Below are 23,338 nucleotides of genomic sequence, written 5' to 3'. Positions count from 1 at the left end.
TATTAGAACAAAATCTATCATTTTATTCTAATGAATAAACAAATAAAGCAACATACTTACTGGATGCATTGTTTTCCATTTAATGTAAGATGCTTAAGAGCTTTTAGTGAGGTTGGATTGTGATGGTTGTAAGTACACATTCCTGTCTGATTTACTGAAGAGAGAAAAAACTGATTTTCAAAAACAGGTTGGTGAAGTTCCATCAAACATTCGAGCAGGTGTTTGATTCACGATGCGGGCGCGCTCATAGGAAAGCAGAAAACCACAGACGATGGGACACAGACGGGGACACAAGCGTAACCAGAGAGGTCAAAACAGACCAGAATTCACATGAAGCTGTGACACAAGAACCACCAACAGAGTAACAAACACAGACTGAAAACACCACAGCCAAGAAGACAAAGCGCTCTGAGATCATTTCATCCACAGAAATAACCACAGAGCAGACTCATAACTCTGCCACCGAGCCTTTAAACAGAGCTCTTTAATTTCCTGACACCCAGTAAGCTCAGCTAAGTACTGGAAAAATACAACTTTGTACAACACGTCCATAACAGACACACAAACACAACATGACAGCTGTTCAGTACACTGTTTTACCCAGAAATGAGTCTTTCTGACAGACAGGCTGCAGGTCTCTGTCACTGAGACTCAGAACCCTGAAAACAGTATGTTGGTGTCATACTGGAATATCTGATATAACGACCGTTTTTCTGATTCATGTGTTTCCAACCATTTCCTGCACTGGATGAGCCCCCTTCTTCATTCTTGGCCTCTGCAGCTTTGAATGAGCGCCGTTGATGTGCAGCTCAGGGTGTAACTGCAGCCCACGGCTCACGGGGGCTCCGACATGAGATGTCTGAATGCCTCAGGAAAGAATCGCTCTCAGGCCGGCTCAGGTTTCAGTGTGGATGTTCAGGTGATTTTAGGAAATGTGTTTGGACCGGGGAACAGTTAAAGAGTCACATCCACCTCTACCTGCCACTCTCTACCTGAGCTGAAAGCTTAAAATCTTCCTCTCTGCCGCCTCATGTCACATAAATTATGATGGGATATAAAAAATAAAAACAAAATTCCCCAACTTTCACCTCCTATTTGATTCCTGCTGTGTGATAAAACTAATTCTACGATCCTCAGGGAAATATAAGCTGTTTAAAGACATGTTTGCTTTTCCTGCAGTGAGAGCTGAAACTAACAGAGGCTGAGTGAAAGTGAACCAGGACATTATCAGTGTCACGCAGGGAGCCGCGCTCACTGACCGACCCTCGGCTACTCTTCCATCTGTTTCGCTTTAATTCTGCTGCTTTCACTCCCAGTTTCCACTTGTTTTTTCAGACAGAGTGACAGCAGCACGCCGCCGTCCAGCTCGCTGCACGCCAGCATTTTTTTTATTGACGGGGAGGGAACGTTTGTGAGTGTGAGCATGTGTGATTAACAGAGTGGAAAGTGTGCTGATACAGTCACACTTTGGAGTTTCATCCCATCCAAGGACAATAAGCTCAGCTTCAAGTTCAACATGTGGAAGTAAACTTCCTGTCATGGTCCAGATGAATAATTCCTCCCCCACGTCAGGGCAGGTGATTAACTTAGCTTAGCATAAAGACCAGAAATAGACTTCAATTTTATTTATACAGCGTCAAATCACAACAACATCACCTCAAGGCACTTTGTGTTGTAAGGTAGACCCTACAATAACACACACAGAGGAAACTCAACAATCACATGACCCCCTGTGAGCAAGCAGGAACTTAAGAGCAGAAACAAACATGTTTACATCCTGATACACAAACCACATACTTTGTGGTTTGTGTATACCTGAACGAGGGAGGATGTTTGTATTACTCACATCTTTAAATCGTATTAATGTGTAAAGTTTGCAGTATTAGCTGATACCGTATCACTTCTATCCCACTCGTGGTCACATCTGGCTCCAAAACCCAGATAAACTAACAAAAAACTAACAAATACGTAACATGGTCACGCTCACAAACCTAAAATTACATTTCAAAATGAGTCCAAAACCAACAGGCGACGTCATGGTGACCATGCCCATCTTTTATATACAGTTTTTGGAGCCTCTAGTGGGCGTGAGAGGAACTACAGGTTTTGTGTGGCTTTTTTTGATGGCAGGTTTGAAACAAAACAAATAAAATGATCAAGTGTGTTTATGGACACGTGTATTTACATATGTATTTAAAACTGCACAGCATTGTGGTAGGATGCACTTCCTGACTGTTTATCCATTATCCCAGCGCTCCCGGGGAGTCCTGGGCAGATGTTCACATCTGGGCTTCAGCACCGTGTGGAATCACAGACTCACATGGAGGCATTTCCTGTTTGTGCAGCGACTGACACATTAAAGCTCCTGCTGTGAAAAGAAAAGGTGACCTTTAAGAGGCTCTTTAAAAAATCAGACACATGAGGCAGGAGGAGGTGCATTTACTCCTCCTCCTCCTCCTCTCTTCTTCACACATCAGAGCAGCAGAGCTGGGACTCACTCACTCACTCGCACTCTGTTTATTTCAGTTCTCGCTCAGACGCACTCATGGATTATCACCACCTTCTGCTGCTGTGGACCTACAGCTTCCTGCCAGGTGAGTGATGCAACAGGTAACACAGAGCAGGTCAGAGAGGTCACATCAGACAGGTGCTGCTGATGGTCCACCAGCAAGATGAGGAGTTTGAGTCCAGGTCCAAAATCTGGACAGAAAGCTTTTGGACGTGGACTGTTCCCTCTCTGAAACTGCACACTGGCTGCAGCTCCGTCAACATCTGGACTTTTCTTTCTCTACCCAAAATTCATTTCGCTCTGGTTTGTTAAAGCTTCTTAGATTCTGACATTTATCAGCCTCTCTGAGACTTTCTAACATTTTCGAGACACAGTAAGCCTTCATGAGCATGAGTGCACACAGGTCCTTTTTGTTTAGTGCAGGTGTTCAGATCAGTTTAACATGAAGCTGGCTGCGGTCCTGAAGAGACCCGCATGCGCAGATGAGGCAAAACAAAGACGCCACATGCAGCTCTTCGAGGGCAGGCTGTGTGCAAAAGATGCATGTAGCCAGCCGACTGGGGTTTCTGGCACAAGCTCCTTAATGCAAACTTCAAACTTTAATAGAGTTGGTGTGAAGTTTGTGTTTCAGGCTGTAAACATGTTTATTTCTGCTGTAAAGTTTTAACATAGGAGTCTATGGGGACTGACCCACTGCTGCCTCTGCTGGACGTCAGAGGAACTGCAGCGTCTTTAAAGCTTGAGGCCTCAGATAGGATGTTCAAGAAGTTTATCTTGGTTTTGCATTTAACTCAGTGAAGACAGGGAGTGCTGAAGCTTCACCAACAACTTTCAGACTAAACTGGAATATTCCAAAATCCATGAAAAAGGTGCCATGCTTATTTATCACGTTAAAAATGACCTGATGGTACTACAATTCAAGACCCAAATGAAACCCAGGTGTTTCAGTCCAGGCTGAGCGGTCCATCAGGGAAAGCAGGAGTGCGAGGAAACAAAGGTAAAAAGTAGGAAAAGCAAACAGAGCGAGCAGGAAGCAGCATCCCTGCTGTGTGGAGTGATCACCTGACCACCTGTGTGGGAAAACAACAAAGGCAGGAAGCTGAGCGCAGTAAGATGTAAAGGGAGTAACTTCAAAATAAAACAGGAAATGACAGGAACATCACTTGATTTTGTGATATCTGTTGGAAAGCATGCGAGGGCATGTTGGCGCTGGTGATGTCTCCATCCTCTGCAGCACTGCGGTGTAGGATTACAGACTGGCCCTCCTCAGTCCCAGCAGACGGTCGCAGGAACCATTTTTCCCGATTTCCTATGATTAAACTGTGCTTCCTCACACTGAAGCCGTCCCTCTCCTCTCTTTATTGCATTAGTGCAGTTTGGTGTGATGGCCGGAGGTTCGGGATGTTTCCCCCTGAGGTTCGGCGGTCTCTCTCGCTGCAGGGCGATGAGGCTTTCTGCAGGATGTCAGAGGATAAAACGATTTCACAGCACGCCGTGGCTTTTAGGCAGATCGTTACGCTCGCTGTTGTTGCTGCTCGTCGGTTTGTGGTTGGTCGCACCGAACAGGAAGTCATTAGTTACCACGCCCCCCTCGACAGGCGCTCTGAGAACTCGTTCCTGTGCTGTTTGAATCTGATTTCCCCTCATCTGCTAACCTATTAACCTGCCATTCAGAGCTGTCTCTACACCCACATCCAGCCACAGTAACCAAACGAACTGAAAGCTGAAAAGCTTCTCGTGTTTTTGCTGGTTTTGGCGTTTTACAGAAACCACAGACATGCAGCGTGTGTGATTTTGTCTGCTTCAGGCACAGAACAGCCTGAAACTCTTTTGATACATAAAAAAGTTTTATATAACTAAAGAAAGCAGAGTGATTAACGGTGCAGCCAGCTCTGGGAGCAGCTCGGCCTGCTCTGGATGATGATCAGCATGATCTTTGATACGTGTCGTCTTATGTAAGCAGAAACTTTGACACCAAACTGGAAAAAGTGATGTTTTTGAAGATATTTAAAAACAGACAAAGGTCTGACAGAACGTCTCAAGGACCAGACTAAGATGGTGACGTGTTTGTGAGGTCAGAGGTCAGTGTTATGTGTAACACTGAGCTCCAGCTCGTGGTGCTGTTTGTGTATTTTGGAGATATCTGTGGAGTAAACCCAAAGTGCACTTTTTAAATTCATTCATTAAGGGAACAAAGTGATCAAACCTACCTGCCCTGTGTGCAAAAGTAACTGCCCCCTAAGCCTGGTAACTCACTGTTGCAGTGAGAACTGCAGTCCTGTGTTTGCGATGCCTTCAGTGGGTCTTTCACGTCACTGTGAAGGAACTTTGGCATCTTTTCAGGATTGTTTGACGTTGGAGGGTTTTCCATCATGAATGCTCATTTAATGCTGGCTGCTCCAAAACTTCATTTTGTTCTTGGAGCCAATCAGAGGTGGACTTGCTGCAGTACCTGATCATTGCTCTGCTGCCTTCAGGGTTTTCTGGTAGCGAGTAGAACTCAAGGTTCCCTCAGTTACAGCGAGTCGTCCTGAAGCAGCAGAGCAGCCCAGACCATCACGCCACCACCGTGTCTGCTGCTGCTGTGACGTTCCCTTTATGAAACACTGTTAGTTTGATGCAGACGTGATGGGAATCAACCTTTCAGAAAGTTCAGCTTTTGTCTCATCAGTCCACAGAAGATTTTCATGGAGACTCAGGGATCATCCAGATTTTCTTTGGAAGGTAAAACAACACAGTTTTTAATTTCATGAACTCATCTTTTGGTGCCAAGTCCTGTTCCAACACTGGGAACTCAGTAGGACCTGTTCCTCACCGTCGCTTCATGAAGTCCTTTATTAGTCTGACAGTCCTGCTGTCAGCTCCTCCTCACACAACATAACACAGTAAAATCTTCCCAGTTTGTGTTCAACCAAAGCAGCGTCCCTCCAGCTTCCACCCGACGTCTCTCTGACTGAACGTCGTCATGTTTGAGCTCTGCGGGTCTGCCAGCTCGCTTTGACCACAGTTTGCAGACATGCGAAGGACTACCAGCTGCTGCCAACACACGGCACACAAAACACAAAATAACTCAGGCCAACTAATCGATCGGCATGTTGAACAGATCCAGTTTTTTTAGTCGAGATCTGATCAACGACTGATCCAGTTATTATAAACCCAAAGCCATGTTTACAGGCTGAAGCTTATCACAAAGCATCACTGTAAAGAGATGATTCTCTAATAGAGGACAGCATGTGATAGAAATGTGGCCCATCTGCTGCTCTCTGGCCTCGGCTCACCCACATGTGTCCTTTTCATCTGTGGAGTGCTGTGATGGAGACCTCGGGGTTTGAAGTGCTAAAATCTGCAGAGTTAGGGGCTGTGACCTCTGACCTCTGCTGATTCATATGTGCCTAAAGAGTTAGCGTTGTGCAGTCAGCGCCGAGGCTGGGCCGTCTGCCTGCTGGCTGGAGGAAGCGGCACAGACGGGCTTTGGCAGCTTGTTGAGCACCGATCATGAAACGCTCCCGTCTTTGAACTGTTCTAAAAAAAGTGGAGATTTCTGTGGAAACAGGAACAAAACTAATCTCACAGCTGATACTCAATCTGGATTCTAATCTGCCTTCAGTTATGAGACACACATAGAAAAACCTCTCACTGAACACAGATCGGGAGGATCGTCCACATCAGCGACCGTCAGACTCGGATCGATCCCTGCTCGGATTCTTGGCCCGGCTCAAACAGGAGCAGATTCCTCTCAGCCACGAGGAAACAAACACGACTCCTCTGGCTTCCAGCGTCTTTCATTTTTGTCCTTAGCAGCCAAACTCATCACCACTGCTGGCCAACGATCCCGACAGCGTGCCCAGTTTTCCAATCGCTCCGTTCATTTACACAGCTGGGAGAAGTGAACCGGAGCGCTCAAGAAATACTTCAGCAGCATACGGACAAAAAGCAAACGGTCAAAAGGTCACACTGAGATCAAAAGGTTGTGAATTAATGCCGTATGCATTTCAAACCAGGTAATTTTAGCCTGAATCCCATCAGCCAATCAGATGATCCCATAACCAGAAACACTCTCAGTGAGGAAGTTTAGCTGAGAGCTGATTAAGTCAGCTGAGCAGGAGGAAAGACACAAAACCAACCAGCGAGATTACATCAGATCCACCATGACATGGATGAGTTATGGGATTAGATCAGATTAACAGGACAGTATGTACACACTGGGGTCTGAGTAGACAACAGGGCACAATCAGGAAGTAAAAGACACACAAAGAAAAGAGACTACCAAAATAAAACAGGAAGACAAAATGAAAAATAGTGACTACAGAGGGGCACGAGAGCCCAAAACTAAAATAAGATCACAATAAAATGCTCCATAACACTTTAAGATACAGCCCATGACTGAAGGCAGAATTCCCCTGTGATTAGACGGTAATATGTATATATGTATATATATGTTTACCTGCAAATACTTAAAGGCAGGAACACACGTCAGGTTTTTACAGGAAAGGAAACACAAATAATAAATTATGTAAATTTAAGTACAGCATAAGTCATTTTTAGCAGTGTGAAATTTCGCACGTTTGTAAAAAACCAAATAGTGTTTCCCATCTTCTGCTGCAGGTTTCTTCCTGTTAAAAGGGAGTTTTTCCTTCCCACGGTTGCCAAGTGCTTGCTTAGAGGGGGTTGTCTAATTGCTGGGCTTTTCCTTGCAATATGAAGCACCTTGAGGTGATTGTTACTGTGATTTGGTGATATATAAATAAAATCTGAACTGGACTGAGTACAGAGAACCCATCTACGTTAGGAGGTTGATGATGATGTTAGGTTGCTTCAGCTCAGATGATGTTTAAAACCTTTCCACACACGTCCTTGTTTTCTAAGATGAGTTAGCAGCAACACTATAACAAAAAAAGGAGATGAGAAGTTGAAGATATTGTCTTTTAAAAATATGTTTGTCCTGCTCCTCTTTGCTTTCTGGCTCTTCAGTTTTCCCAACCTGCTGTTTGTGCTCCAGAGAAAAGTGAAATCACTACTACTGCTGGCTCGTACGTGTCAGAGATAACCGTGTTCACCACGAAACATTCAGAGATTGTATTAACTCATAAGCCATGTTTTTTTAAAAAAAAGTGAAATGTTGCTGCAGAAAAATTCCACTCTGTGACTTGATCTAGGAACACTATGGCATTGTTTTTACTCCTGAAAGAGGACAAATGAGGTGGAGGTTCTCCCTGCATCGCCCCTGAAATCTACACCTATGATTTCAGAACAGGAGACTAGAAGTGGACCGTGCAGCGTGTGTGCAGCAGATAGTGATCGGGCGATAGCACAGCTCCTGCGTTACAGCTGCTTTCGCTTTGTTGGTCCGTTTCCAGCTCACGTGGCTGCGGGACTCACTGTGGACTGGTTTTAATGGGTGGTGAATAAAAACAAAGCTTTTTCTGTCTTTCAGATCTTCAGCTCTGTTTCAACTTTGACACGAAGAACTTCAAGATCTTCGCTGGGTCTAAAGAAGCTCAGTTCGGATACACGGTGCAGCAGCACGAGGCGGGAGGACAGCAGTGGTGAGAATCCTGGCGTCGCATCCAGAACCCGTTCTTATAGATTCCTTTGTCTACTTTAATCCACCTGTTTGTGAACTGTTTCAGGGTCCAAGTAGCTCCGAGGCACCACTGAGAGTTGGCGTGGCTGCTCTTCCAACGGTTACAGTAAAGTTTAACCCGCTGGCGTAAGCAGGACGGCACACCGCTGACAGGTGTAGTCAGGTGTAGACTGAAGTGAAAAGATGGCAGCAGCTTACAGGTGTGAAAACCAAGCCTTAAACCTGCATTACTGTAACAGCCAGCAGGGGGCGACACCTGTAAAGTCTGACTGAAGGAGGTTTATGAAAAGATGAGCCTGCAGAGCTCAGTGAAGTCTTCCCTCCTGAGTTTCAGGTCTGAATTAAACGTGATGTCTGTTTTGACGGTTCCTGTTAGCGTCACAGAGGAAGCAGGCGAGGACTCAGGGCGGGGCCACTTTGTGACCGATAAGAACGCAGCATCTCTCGGTTTCTTGCTTGTCGTGTCCGGTTGGCGATGTCGAAGCGCTCCATCTCAAGGCTTCAAACACGTTCAAAGCTGGACAGAGTTTTAGGAACATGTTCTCGTCTCCTCGGGGAGGCTCAGCTCAAGCTGAACATCTCCTCCAGGTGAGGACAGAAAGATGGTGTCTGCATGTCTGGTTGAGGATGAAAGATAATGGCTGAATGCTGGGATTTACTGGAGGCTGCGGGCCGTCTGAAGGCAGCAGGTTTGTATGTTCTGGGCCATCGAGCTGAAATACCTTTGACTTGGAACGCCGCTCGTCTGTTTCCGTCCTCTCTCAGCAGCATGGCCGTGAATTATGTCGAGATGTCAAGATCATGTTAGGATGACACATTTTCCACCAATGAGACTGAAACGTGGAACATTTTTCTGCAGAGCATGTGGACATTATTTATAGTTCTTACTGCTGAAAATCCAGATTTCATAACGCAGGTCGTCACTCTTGCGTTCTCATGCAAACACTCGTTCCTGTACAGTTTGTCCTTGGCTCCCCGCTCAATCTGCTCTCCCATCCTTCATCTTTATATTTTCAGCCTTCGTGGACTCTCAGCGGGCCTTCAGAGGAGATGAGGTGTGTTAAAGTGGGATGAAAGAAGACGACCTTAGAAAGAAATCTGAAAATACAAAGATAAAGACGGAATAAAAACGGAATATTAGGAACACTGAGAAACTGATCAAGTCTTGGTGACTAAAACTCTGCACAGAGCTGTGGGAAAGTGTCTGATATTAGACAAAGGAAACCACAAAACCACTTTTCAAATGATCTCATTCATTAAGGGAACAAAGTGATCAAACCTGCCCTGTGTGCAAAAATAACTGCCCCCTACACCTGTTAACTGGTTGTTCCAGCCTCAGCAGTGAGAACTGCAGTACGGTGTTTGTGATGCCTTCAGTGAGTCTTTCACATCACTGTGTAGGAACTTTGGTCGACTCTTCTTTGCAGGATTGTTTGAATTCAGACATGTTGGAGGCAGAACAGCTGTTTAAGGTCACGCTGATTCTGACCACTCTGAGACCTTCATTTGGATCATTGTCCTGCTGCCCGAGTGCTCTTGAGCTTCATGGCATGAACTGATGGGAGGACATCCTCCTTCAGGACAGCAACAGTGAGTCGTCCTGAAGCAGCAGAGCAGCCCAGACCATCACACGACCACCACCGTGTCTGCTGCTGTGATGGTGTCTCATCAGATGTGACGGGACTCAAACCTCTCTGGGATCATCCAGATGTTTTCTGACAGATGTGAGACGAGCCTTGGGCAGCAGTGGTTTTCTCCTTGGACTCTCATGGAGGCCATTTTTGCCCCGTCTCTTTCTTATTGTTGAATCATGACCTTAACTGAGCAGAGTCGATGTTGTTCTGCGACCTCCTGGATGAGGCGTCGATGTCGCTCCTGTCAAGGTTCAGCTCTGTTCCAGTTTTCCTCCATGTGTGGATAACGGCTGGTTCACTGCAGTCCCAACGCCCGTAACCTTTCAGACTGATGATGTCACTGACTTTGGTTCTTTAGATCTTGGCATGATGTGCTGCTGTTTGAAATCTTTTAAATAAAGTTCAGAATCAGTGGAAAGAATGAAACGATTGGCTGCATAAGGGAGTGTTTGTTCGGCACCTGGGAATCAGAAGGGCCCGCTGCAGAAAATGAAACGGCAGAAAGCTGTGAGCACTTCGTTAATTATCAGAAGGTCACGCTGTTGTTTTCCTCTCAGCGTCTGTCTGCGGTTACAGGTGAGATGGTCCAACAGTTTTTTTGTTATCTGGAAACTCTTTCAGCTGTGACGCATACCTCGCGATCCTCCAGGATTACAGAATCTCTCTTCCTTTTGAAGTCTCAGGTAAACAAGTGGAAAGTATTTGCATTTGTCTTGCGAGCAGTCTCTCCTGCATCTGGAGGCGGAGCGCCAGATCTGGAAACTATGTGTTGTGGTTTGTTATTCCCCAGCCTCCCTCTGCGAAGCCCATCACGGCGCTCGCCTCTGTGTGTGTGTGTGTGTTGTAAAGGGGATCTGACATGGTAATTCAGCAGGATTGTTTTTCTGGTTGGTGAAATCTGCATTTCAGGTGTTTGGCTTCTAAGCAGACACTCGGCACAGAGGCATAATCCTCGCCTTCTGTCTTCCCAATTATCCTCAATATTCCTCAGGTCATGGGAGAATTCTTTGTACCAATAAACCGTCAGGCTCTGTGACCGCCGCCTGTTACCTGTTTCAGCCGTGATCGGTCATTCGGTTTTCTTCATTTCTGAGGTTTAAAGTCCTGTTTGTTCAGGTTAATAAAAAGATTGTGGTTCAGGACAATTATTATTTTGGTTTCATGAAGCTCCAGATGTTTTCAGTGGGCGGCGGTCTGCAGCTGGATGCGGTGTGGTCCACTGAAATAGTGAATGGACGCTTTATACTACATGTCTCATTCACACAAGCACTTCCTCTACACCTGCGTACTTTCTATCTAACACTCACACTCCAATGGACTCATCGGGAGTACCTGGGCTTCAGAAACACATTAGCGTGCAGACTGGAAGCAGCCAGGGATCCTTTGAACGTATTTGTGTAACAGCATAAACATTCTGGACACGTCAGATTATTTTGGGAGAAAAAGCTGTAAGAGTTCCGGAGTGTTCCTCTCCTCTGTGGACCGCTCAGCTGGAGCGCTCTCGAAGCTCAGCGAGGGTTGGTTGCAATTCTGTGAGGTCGCATTTTAATGCAGCGGGTACACACAGGAGTGAACTGTCCACATGCAGGGTTGAGACCATGAAGTGAAGCTGTGGTCTCCTCACTGGCAGCTCCATGCTCCTCAGTGCCTCACTCACTGCGTAGTGACGCCGAAGCTGTCACGGGAGTGAGGACGAGCCCGCTTTGATCAGGAAGCTGTTTTCATCATTTTAAAGGCTTCATTAGTTCGACTCTTCCTTTAAACGTCTCTAAGACAAATGATGGCTGATATTGATTTCAGAAAATGTGCTGATAGCTGGCGTGCATTATGGTGGATTCTGTGAAACGTTTCAAATATATTGAAGCAAAAACTGGAAGCTGTTTGCTGAAAAAGGTCTGTAACATTACAGGAAATGCCCTCATGCATCTCTTATCAAGCGTCGCTCACAGGAGCGAATCAGAGATTAGTCATCCTCGTTTTCCCTCCTTTGTTCTGCATTAATCTGATCTGCTGTCTGTGATTCCCTCCAAGTACAAGTGAGGACTGATTACTCACTCACCGACTGGTTCGGGTGCTTTGTCTCCATTCGTCTGCTCACATTTCAAAATTTCATCAAAATTCATAAAATAACAACAACAGTGCAACACAATTGAGTGTCACTCCACTTAGACAGCAGACGTGTTGCTCATCAGGTGGTCGAAAGTAACAGAGAGCAAACATCTGCGTCGTTTACATCTCTGAGAGCGACGGCTCAGAGTCGACACCGAGGGAACCCCGCACGCCGTTAGAGGTCAGACTTGTTGACCTGTGGTGACCTCAGTTACATCTGAGGTCAAACCTCCGGCTGTGCGTGCGTTTCCTCAGTCAGGATTCAAGCTGCTGTCCGTGTGTGTGTGTGTGTGTGTGTGTGTGTGTGCCATCAGAGGCCGAGCTGCTACCAGAGGCTCTGACTTGCATTCCTTCAGCAACAGCGAGCTGCAAGACATCTACTCTAATGAAGCTAAACGTGAAAGAGCAACAAAAGGTGCTGCAGGAGAAGAGCAGACGCAGGCAAAAATAAAAACAAGTTTATGACAAATCCAAAATAAAATAACAGGAACTGATTACTATTTAATGTTTTGTACTTAAATATTTAATTATTAAGGAAAATATGCTTAGTATGAATGTGTACCATGCCACGTACATTTTATTTGACCACACTCGATTAAATTCAACATTTTAAACAGTGAAAGTTTGTTACTTTTAACAAAATTTACATGTAATTAAATTATCTATGTTGGGCAGGACAGGATGTACACAGAACAGGTGAACCTGAGGGAAAGCACAGGCTGTTACCAAAATAAAACAGGAAGTGACTTGAGGAGAGACGAGGAGAAAGACAATGCTAAGACACACAAGCGATGGCCTAAAGGTTTGGCATCACCAAAGAAAAGATGTTGGAATAAATGGACACATGTTTTCATATAAACTGATCATAAAAGCTGAGATGTGAGGTCATCGTCTCTCATGTTCACGATGAGGGAACGAGTGGCATCAAAAAGAAGAAGAGATGCCGAAGGCATGGCTGACGCTGTCTTCCACACAGGCTGGTTTGGGCTCTTCGGTGGTGGTCAGCTGGGATGTTTGTGCAGGAACAAGGCCAGAGCTTGTGAACTGCAGCAGCCTGTTTCTTATCTCCAACATGACAATGATCCAAAGCAAAGCTCCAAAACTTTAGCCGCCCTGCTCACTCCACCGCAGCAGGGCGGCCGAAGACAAAGACGAAGAGGTCATAAAAGCAATCAAACCTGTGAGAGGAAAGCTTTGGTTGACCTGTAATCAGATTACTCCACAAAGTCTGCAACACTGTGATCGTCTGATAGAAGATCACCACTTTTAACTCCAGCAGCGTCTACGCTGGTAGATTCATCAGGCTTCACCTTCGAGTTGTTGGTTTCTGGGAAAACATCCCGGAGATCATCAGTTAAATGACAAAGAGTCCAGTAAAGCAGCAGCAGAAGAGCTGGTGCAGTTTGAAGTTTCACTGAAGCTAAATAACATCACCTGCTCAGGAAGTGATCAGCATGGTGGGATGATGTCAGAGGCTCGGAGGCATGCTTCTGTCTGCAGGATGTAAACCCGGGCTGTCTGCGTTCTGGGATGTGGTTTGTCAGCGCTGCTTTTCCGCCGTTTGATGTGGACAGGAGACACTTTAGCAGATTGAGGGTTAGCGCTCTGCCGCAGCAGCTCCTCTGGTATGTGAGTCAGCCCTCTTCCCAGAACCGCCACTAAGGCCACATGTGGTGGCGTTTACGCTGGTTAACACTAATGATCCGCCTGCTGAGTGTAACTGTGGCAGCAGGATCTGTGCCTAACATGACCGCTGCCATGAGGACTGACCTCTGAGGAGGGGAAGTGAAAAAGTTTCTGTATGTGGAGAAAAATACCAAGAATTCTTAAAGGTCTGCGATTTAAAAGCAGCTCATACTGTGCCAAAACCCAACCAAGAGCACTCCAATTAAAGGATTAACAGACCACAAAACATAACGTTTTCATATCAGACACACAGTGTAGGCTGTTATAGCTCTGAGTGGAGTGGAGGCTGTGAATGATGCTGCAGAAACCTCCTGTTCTGTCTTTCACAGCTCCTGAACGCTCGGGCTACTCCTAGCACCCACCTCCTCTTTGCTTTGAGCCTGGACAAAGACAATGACATAATGCTTCAGGTTACACACACACTTTAGGAGCAAAATAATCAGAGTTCTTAAGTTCAGTTGGTAACATAATACAGCCCGCAACTAAGGGCGTAATCATTTATTTTATTTGTAATTATAAGGTAATTATATTTACCTACAAATACTTAAAAGTCATGAGCTTTGTGAGCTTTATTATAAAGTGTACCTGAGGCAGTCCAATAGCTCAGCTTCGGATATCTAACCATATAAAACTAGTCGGATACCGGCGTTCGTCTATAAGCCTCGCTGCGAAGATGAGTCCTTCTTTTTCTAGAACTCGTGACTTGTGCATTATAAATAAAGTTTGTGATTCAAACTGTGAGTGTGATTGCAGGTTGCTGGTTGGAGCTCCCTTTGAGTCCACGGGGAAGAAGCAGACTGGCGATGTGTACCGATGCCCGCTGGACGGCAGGAACTCGGCAAACTGCAGCCGACTCAACCTGGGTGAGTAGCAGTGCATGAATATTGATGAACAGGTGCTCTCAGGTTTGTAAACTGTCACAGAGGTCAGAGTAAAACCTGCAGGGGGAAGGTCGTGGACCTCATGGTGAAGACATTTTCACAATGGTGTCATCACCTTGGCCTCAGGTATCATGTCGGTTTGTTGCCACCTCCGGCTCACTGCTTTGTCGGCCCTTTGAAGTGGAAATGCTGCTGCATGTAGGAATGCTTCCATTAGATGTTTCAGACAACAGGAACTGCTTCATGAAGGAAGCTTCAGGACTTTGACAGGAAAACACACTAAAACATTCAACTTAAACTCACAAAGCATCTGCTCTGGCTGTGATCAGGGAGACTCACTCTGAACAACGTGTCTGAGAGGAAGGACAAGATGAGGCTGGGAATGACGCTGACCTCCAACCCCAAAGACAGCAGCTTTGTGGTGAGTCCCACCGAAAGAGTTCATCACGATAAAGTCACCGCCAGAATCAAAGCTGAGGTAGAGGGCTATAAGAACAGAGCAGAGGGAAGTGAAAACAAACAGTCACCATTGTTTTTGACAGTGATGACTGGGGGCTGGAGTTAGGGTACCATCCTACCTTCATCACCCTGCTGGGTGGACACCCAACTCTGTCAATATGATAACTCGAGAATGAGGCAAAGTAGGATTTCCAAATTCATACCACAGTGCACCTACTGAAAACCTCAGACAAGTTCAAATCTCGGAGATGTTTACCTCATGGTCAGGTTTTCTAAAAATCTTGCAAACATCATAACTTGAGAAAGATGTTACCAAGGATTTTCAACCTGATATCACAGGTGCATCTACCTGGAGGCTGACGGGTGGCACTGGTAGCTGTCAGTATTTTTAGATGTTTTAGTCGATTTTTGGAGCTAAAGCTACCTGATACCTGCTAATTAGTGCTAAGTAACGTCCAATTAAAATCCTAGTATTTTACTCAGTGGAGCTGAGACTTCTGGTACTGCTCAGCAGTTATATTTTTCATAACAGACTTGTATTAAAAATGATCAAAAAATGGTAAACGACTCATATTTATACAGAACTTTGAGTACTTAGTACTCTCTTACTCCAAAGCTTAGTCAACCTTTCCCTAAAGTGCTTTAACCTAACATTTACAGTCAAGGAAACTTTAACATGCAGACTAGAGGGGTTGAGGATCGAACCCATAACCTTCTGATTAGTAGACAACCCGCTCTACCTCCTGAGCCACTAAAAAAATCTTTATTTTTTAGTGTTTCTGCACGTCACACCAACTCATTAACCTCTGATTTTCTTCCTTCCTCTTGTGTTTGTCCACTCGGTGTGTGTGCTGCCTCAGACCTGCGGTCCGCTCTGGTCTCACGAATGTGGAAGTTCCCTGTACAGCACTGGGATCTGCTCCAGAGTTGGTCGAAACTTCAAGCTGTCCAACACCATCGCACCTGCCCTGCAGAGTAATCAGCACACTTCCATCCGTCTATCCGTCCATCTGTCCATCCAGTTTCTAACTTTCTTGTACAATCTTGTAGGGTGTGAGACGTTCATGGACATTGTGATTGTTCTGGATGGTTCTAACTCCATTTACCCCTGGTATGAAGTTCAAGACTTCCTCATAAACATCCTGCACAAGTTCTACATCGGACCAGGCCAGACACAGGTTAGTTTATGTCTTGATCAGAACCAGATAAAGTGAGCTTTTCCTGTCTTATCTGCACACAAAGACTGTAGTGCCTTTAACCCTCTGAGGTCTGAGTCATCATCAATGAACGACTCTAAACCCCACACAGTCAGAATATGCAATTCTTGTTTTTATTATATTGGCATGCCAAGTTTTTCCAGTCAGGGAACAAGGAACACCAAAACGATTCACATTTCCCCCCCAAAAAGTCAATTTTGACCATCTCCAAAATTTTGGGTTACCACTGATGACGACTTAGATGTCAGAGAGTTCATCTATTCATAGTTTTGAGGTGACAGGTGCTGCATGAGTGGTTTATTGTTCATGTGGACAGAGCTGTATTTTGGCTGCAGGTGGGAGTCATTCAGTACGGCTCTTCGGTCGTCCACGAGTTCACACTGGATGAGTATCAGACGGTGGAGGATGTAGTGGACGCTGCCAGGCGCATCGACCAAAGAGGTGGTGAGGAAACGAGGACGGCATTGGGAATCAACGTTGCCCGGTACGACACCTAATTATGACCCCCAACAGAAATGGACTGGGCCCACACAAACTCACCCTTAAATAGTTTTTGGTCTGATACCATTACTCACCTAATATGAGCAACCCTGAGAGTTTCAGTCATTTACTCATGTTGGGAAAATGGATTGAACCAAAGTTTCTTAGTGTATAATTTACTAAACCTGCCAGAATTAAACCAGTCAGCACATTAATTACTTCCATGGGGCAAAGTATTAAAGTTATCAAACGTGAACCCACAGATGAAGCATCTCCAGCATTTTTCAGCCAAAGCAAGTTTTTCTTTCTCCATCAGCTTCTGGAGGTCGTAGCTCCTGTTTCTTTTTCTTGGCCTCGTAGCTAAAGGCCAAGGATTTCCAAAAGACTGCATGTTTGAGTCTCTCTGAGATGACTACCAAGAAAAGTCCAAAACAAGCTCTACAAAAGGATGAAAACTAACAAAGTGCCTTCACAGAGGACTTGTCCAAGCAACCAAGCTACACCAGCAGGAACATTAAGCAGCTAGCTAAGATTAGCCAGAACAAGCGTTCAAAGCTTTGAATCTTCTGAACATCATCCGATGTTCCTGTGCAGATCCGAGGCGTTCCAGCGCGGCGGCCGGCCGGGAGCTCAGAAGGTGATGATTGTGATTACAGATGGTGAATCACATGACAGTCCTCACCTGGTGCAGGCCGTCACAGACAGTGAGAGAGACAACATCACCATGTATGCCATCGCTGTGAGTCTGTCTTAGCCCCAGACCCCCACCCCCACCCATTGAGCTCTGTTTCTGTTGGTTGTCTCTGGACTTACGAAGCTCTGACTAATATCCTGTTTCCTCTGCGTCTCCTGCAGGTTCTGGGTTATTACAACCGTCGGGGAATCAACCCCGAAGCCTTTTTAAAGGAAATCAAGTTTATTGCCAGTGACCCCGATGAGATGCACTTCTTCAATGTGACAGATGAATCTGCGCTGAAGGACATTGTGGACGCTCTGGGAGAAAGGATTTTCTCTCTGGAAGGTCAGCTAACATTTATCCTGTTAAACCGTAGTATTTACAGAAAAGTGGAATCCATCATACTAATGAGCATTTCACAATTAACCATGAAAAGTATTATCTAATGATATTCATTAAAGTGTAACAGGAGCACTGGAGTGTGTGGAGGGAAAAGTTAAGTCATCTTTGTTGTTTGTCCGGTTTGCAGGAACCAGCAGTCAGGGTCGAGGGTTCGGTCTGCAGATGGCTCAGGCCGGTTTCTCCTCACATTTAGTCAAAGTGAGTGACTCACAGCTGCATTCTTACACAGTGGTAGTGATGTGTGATAAATGAAGTGCATTCAAAAAGTTCCACAAATCTGTGTATGAAAGGAAAAATAGTTTTCCTTTCGACCCAGTCTGTTAAATTCAACACGCAGAGCACTCTGAGTGCAGAAACACAGGATGCAGGTACATATTTGTCACACTGATGTGTTTCAGATCATCAAACAAATTCTAACAGTAGACAGGTAACCAGAGTAAATACAGTTTTTCAAAGACGAGTTCATATTTTAAAAGAAAAGGGAAAACATCAACCCTTCCTGCCCCGTGTGAAAATGTCATTTAAGTAACAAAGGACTTAGTGATGGGATATTTGGATGGCACATGGTTTCTATTGACTGAGAAAATCAAAAGACAAGTATAACTTTTGAAGTGATAGAAGTTTAACTTGGATAAAGGGATATAAGAATTTGTGAAGCAAAATGGAAAAGATCAGATCTCTGGATTTTCCATTTTAGGATTTGATTTCAAAGATCTGTCCACTTTGGATAGAAAAAATAAGAACTTCCATTAAATTACTGCTGAAAAACATCTTGATCTACTTTTTTTGCATAAAAAAGGGACTTGGCAAAGTATCAATTATTCAATTTCCTCAAGTTTTCTTCACTAAAGCTGAACCCAAAAAGAAGACAGGAGCAGAGCGGCAGTTTTGCCAACAGAAACTTAAATGCTGGTATCGGTATCATCCTCGAACATCCATCACCAGCCTGGTTCTGGTCCTGACAAATATCTAAAGCTGCAGGATGAGAAGCTTCGAGAAATATTTCTGTTGTTTCTCATCCAGGGAAAATCGTATCCCAGCATCAGGGAGTGAAAATGTGAGGTGGAAACTGTGTGTGTGTAACAGAGAGCAGATGGTTTTCCTGAACGTAAAGCTGCCAACTAAATATTCATTCAGGCACGAACTCATTGGAGAATAGATGTAGATCTGCACACACACACACACACACTGACTGTACACAGACAAATATGCAAAGTGTTTCTGCGCTTAAGTTTTGGGATTAAAAAGTTAAAATGAGGCAGACTGATGAGGAAAACAGGCATCATAGCATCATCTCTGCCTGCAGGAAAACCATCCTCAGCTCCTTCCTGCAGGTTTACTCATGCAGGGCTCAGCAGCTCAGGTCCTGCAGGCGGGGCACTTTGTGGCGCTGGCACCTCCAAAGATTTGGTCACTCACTGCCGTCCTCGACTTTCTGGCCCGCAGAGACGATGACTCAAAGATTTAACAACTTTCATATCTGGACTTTACGACGGCCTGGCTGCTCACACGTGTTTTGAGACAGTTCAACTGCCAGCAGGTTTTTTCATCGTGGGGTCTTCAGGTTTGCAGCTCAGAGCTCAATAAGTTTGTCATTAAGAACCAGACTGAGCCAAACTGGTACTGAGAGAATGAAACTGATTATACTGGTATTCCCTGTGTAACATCTTAGTGGGTCTCTTGTGAACTGTTTAGGGCTTACGTCCTCATATACCCCCTTCTATCGTCTTTCTATCCAGTTTTTCTCCAGATGGAAATAATATAAACTGCAAGGTTTCATTTAGAAAGTGTCATTTCCCAGATTTTTCTTTTTCAATTAATGGATGTTTAATGTTGTTACATTACAACCTAACTAACCCAGGTGTTTCACCGGCCACCTGATGATGTTACTGTCCTATCAAAAGTACTCGAGTACAGTATTCAAATGGAGTCATGAGTGACTAAAGGTCCTTTAATCGGGACTTTGCAGTGCCAAAATCAGTCAGGGCCAACTCAGACCTTGCAGATGGGACTCTGTGGTTCTGCTTTCTCCAAAGGTTTGGTCATTCATTGCTGTCCGATGACTCACTAACAACTTTAATATCTGGACATAGAGTCAGGGTTAGAGTGGGTACCTAGAGTTTCTAGGGTGGCCCCTAAACCTCAGAGAGGGTAGTGGCAGTCCTCAAACATAGTGGGTGGTTTAGCAGTGCCTTCCCTTTAAATCCATGTTTTCCTTTAGGATGGTGTTCTTCTCGGAGCGGTGGGCGCCTATGACTGGAACGGTGCCGTGCTGAAAGAAAGCAAACATGGGAAAGTTGTTCCACCGAAATCATCCTACCAGGACGAGTTTCCAGAGGAGCTGAAGAACCATGCAGCCTATCTGGGTAATAAACTGTACGATATGATATGTGATATACACTACAGACTATAGCCTGTAGTCCTGGACTGCAGAGTCGATTACTTTTTCAGCTTAACTGTATCGCATCCATCTGCACAGGCATACGTGGACAGTTCACAGGCAGACTGCACAGTTCAAACTAATTGTCCTGTATTTTAGGTCTGTGGGTCTTCAGAAGGAATGGTGAGCACAGGGGTTACATAGCTGTGATACTGGAGATCACTGTAAGGCTATGCCCTCTCTGATGTCATACAGATTCAGTAGTAGAAATAAAACATGATAAACTGACTGTTTAGAGCCGTCTGAAGTGCGTGTGTTTGGCCCATTCTGGTCACATTACCGAAAAACATTAGTCATGTTTAATGGGAACATCCCCCTTTGGAACAGGAAACATATGACAGGAAATAGGAAAACGCAGAGTCGGTCTACTTTAAGCTTTCTTACCTGGGAAGAATCAAAGGAAACAGGTCTAATAAAATGGAACGGTCCATGTGTGCAAGTCAACTAATCAGTTTCTGTTTTTCATCTTCTTTCAGGGTACTCGGTGGGTTCACTCATTTCATCCCGCGGCTCTCAGCTTTATGTAGCTGGAGCTCCAAGGTTCAACCACACTGGCAAGGTGATCATTTTCACCCTGAAGAACAGTGGAGACCTGACCATCTGGCATGCACTGCTGGGAGAGCAGGTGTGTTTTAATCATTAGAAACCACTGTGACCATATGTGAATGAATCAAACCTGGGGGACAAACTTCAGGTATCTCTTTCTTGGTGTAATATGTTGTTTCTTTTCTATGGTTTATTTGTGTTTTTGTCTAGATTGGGTCATACTTTGGCAGTGAGTTGCTATCGATGGACGTTGACAGTGACGGACAGACTGATGTCCTCCTGGTGGCAGCACCCATGTACTACAGCCATGGCTGGGAGAGAGGCAAGGTTTACATCTACTCTGTTACACCGCAGGTATAAAAACCACGTACTGCTGCAAAGGAGCAACCAATTTCTCTGTAACTGTCATTATAGCCGAAGAAGTTGTCACAAGATGATAACCCCACACAAGAGTCATGGACAAATTATGAGACAAAAGGTCCTGTGCACAGATTGGTAAAAGTACCTCAACCCCCACTGACTGAGTTTTATCTAGTTTTATCTCTTCAGGTTCTTAAAAAAAAAAGGCAGCTGGACTTCTTTAGGCTCAAAACTAAAGAAGTCCAGCTGCCTTCTTTTTCAGAGCTCTTAAAGCTACCATGACCTGGATAACTGAGAGCCACACAGGTTCAACTGGTGGTCAGTTTGCTGGTTTTCGTGATTATTTTGAGTTTCTTTCTGTTCCTGATTGGTTTCTGTATTTTTTTGAATGTTTTTCACTTCTTTTAAAATGGTGAAAAAGAGTTGCAGATTTCTCCGTCTCTTTGTGATTTTTTGTTGGACTGACCTTCCAACAAGAAATGTGAACTATGACTTCAAACAAAGCCTTGTTCATGCCCCAGCTGTGTGCTGTTAGGCCCATTCAGTAATCTGTCCATGACTGGAGTGAGATTACTTTTTAATTGAAACCTTGATTAATAAAGAACAAAACCTGAACCAAATGATTTTTTATTTCTGTCCAGATGTCGTTTGTCCTGCAGGGGGTGCTGGAAGTGTCTGACCACTCCCAAAACTCCCGTCTGGGCTCAGCGTTGGCTCAGGTACCTGACATGAATGGAGACGGGTTCAAAGAGCTTGTTGTGGGAGCACCACTGGAGGATGACCACCAGGGGGCAGTCTATGTCTTCCATGGCAAAGACAAAACCATCCAGCTTCAGTACAGACAGGTAACCAGTCTGGAGGCTAAGGAACCTTAGCTGGAAGAGCTAATGCAGCATCAGAGAGCCCAGAGAGTGCTAATATTCTCTTGTTTTGCTTCTCCAGCGTCTGTCTGCGGTTGGTTTTTCTGCAGGTCTTCAGTATTTTGGCCAAAGCCTTCACGGCGTCTTGGACATCAATGCAGACGGACTCGTCGACCTCGCAGTGGGAGCGCTGGGAGCTGCTGTCATTGTCTGGTCAGAGCCACATTCATAAAGTAACAGATGATTTGACACTGTAAGGCTGGAAAAATGAATCAAATCTGCATTCTTTCTAACGGCCAGCAGGGGGCGACTCCTCTGAAGTCTGGCTGTATAGAAGTTTATGAGAAAATGAGCCTACAGCTCACTTAAATACTGACCCACTTGTGATGAGTTTAAGGCTTTAATGACTGTGTTCAAAGCATCTTCAACACAACATGATGTCTATTCACTAAACAACGGTCAGAAAGATGAGAAAGCAGGGGATGATTTAGGGCGTGGCTAACTTGTGTTTGACAAGTCACCTCCCAATAGGTGCTTTTTCTTTCTGACAAACTCAGGCCCTCAGATTGAGCCTGTATAAGGTTGTTGCAAAGTTACAGCAATCAGACTCACGATGAGTCACCACTGCCTATAAGGGATCAATGTGGCTCATAGGAAACTACAGACAGGTAGACTCTTCCTATCAGATTCGAGGGCATTGCACTCTCTGAGGTGTCTTTGTGAAACCAAACCATAGTTTAAGTACATCCAATAAAACCAAGTCATGTAGTACCTGACTCTCCACAGTTTTGGAACTCCTAATCGATACACAAAACACTCACTTCTCTGATAATAAGCATGCTTCCTCCCTGCAGGTCTCGCGGTGTGGTGCAGATTAAGGCTAAAATAACCTTTGAACCCGAGAAGGTCAACATCTTTAACAAGGACTGCCAACGAGGAGGGAAGGAGGTCACCTGCATGTCCGTGACCGTCTGTCTGAGTCTGGACTTCAGGACAAAGACCAGGACGAAGACCAGGAAAGATGTTGGTAGGAGCACACAAACATGTCCGCTTATTCACCCGTGTGGGATTTGATCACCACACTGAAAAGGTCCTGCCTCAAGTTCAGGCATATTTTCCTCAGAAATGACATTTAAATCGATCTCAAATGAATTTTTGAATCAAATCAAAAAACTGCATCTACAGATAGAGTTCAAAGATCCAGAAACATTATTATCACTTTGATCCTCTGATTGAAGGAGAGGTCAGAGGTCAATTGTGACATATTTCAAATGCAATGGTACTTTCTATATGTTGAAAACACACAGCACAGTTGTAATGATTATAGTTTCTAAGTTATGAGGATTTTTGTTAACTTTCCACTAACAAATTGTGAAGGCGACCTTGAAGACCTCGGTGGATGGAAGTCAAAGTTTAATGGATTGATGACATCAACCTGCTCTACACCTCAACACCACTAGTTACCTTGGTGGAGGTGACTATGGTGCATCATCTT

General features: G+C 44.9%; 1 protein-coding gene across 1 annotated transcript in view; it reads left to right on the top strand.

The window, feature by feature from the left end:
- The first annotated feature begins 2,499 nt into the window (after positions 1–2,499).
- The window catches only part of itga11b (integrin, alpha 11b), a 35,112-nt gene continuing 14,273 nt past the window's right edge, over positions 2,500–23,338 (top strand). The window contains exons 1-16 of the mRNA XM_031749416.2: positions 2,500–2,594; positions 7,944–8,055; positions 14,276–14,385; positions 14,733–14,824; positions 15,723–15,837; positions 15,913–16,040; positions 16,415–16,563; positions 17,154–17,298; positions 17,415–17,580; positions 17,765–17,835; positions 19,859–20,003; positions 20,554–20,702; positions 20,834–20,977; positions 21,625–21,828; positions 21,926–22,056; positions 22,698–22,870. Coding sequence (XP_031605276.1) covers positions 2,546–2,594; positions 7,944–8,055; positions 14,276–14,385; positions 14,733–14,824; positions 15,723–15,837; positions 15,913–16,040; positions 16,415–16,563; positions 17,154–17,298; positions 17,415–17,580; positions 17,765–17,835; positions 19,859–20,003; positions 20,554–20,702; positions 20,834–20,977; positions 21,625–21,828; positions 21,926–22,056; positions 22,698–22,870 — 2,083 coding nt within the window. The 5' untranslated portion in view covers positions 2,500–2,545. The remainder of the gene's footprint in view (positions 2,595–7,943; positions 8,056–14,275; positions 14,386–14,732; positions 14,825–15,722; positions 15,838–15,912; positions 16,041–16,414; positions 16,564–17,153; positions 17,299–17,414; positions 17,581–17,764; positions 17,836–19,858; positions 20,004–20,553; positions 20,703–20,833; positions 20,978–21,624; positions 21,829–21,925; positions 22,057–22,697; positions 22,871–23,338) is intronic.

This window comes from Oreochromis aureus, linkage group 7, assembly GCF_013358895.1.
Source record: "Oreochromis aureus strain Israel breed Guangdong linkage group 7, ZZ_aureus, whole genome shotgun sequence".
Classification (NCBI taxonomy): domain Eukaryota; kingdom Metazoa; phylum Chordata; class Actinopteri; order Cichliformes; family Cichlidae; genus Oreochromis; species Oreochromis aureus.
The sequence above is the reverse complement of the archived record's forward strand: the minus strand, read 5'-3'. Positions and strand labels throughout refer to the sequence as shown.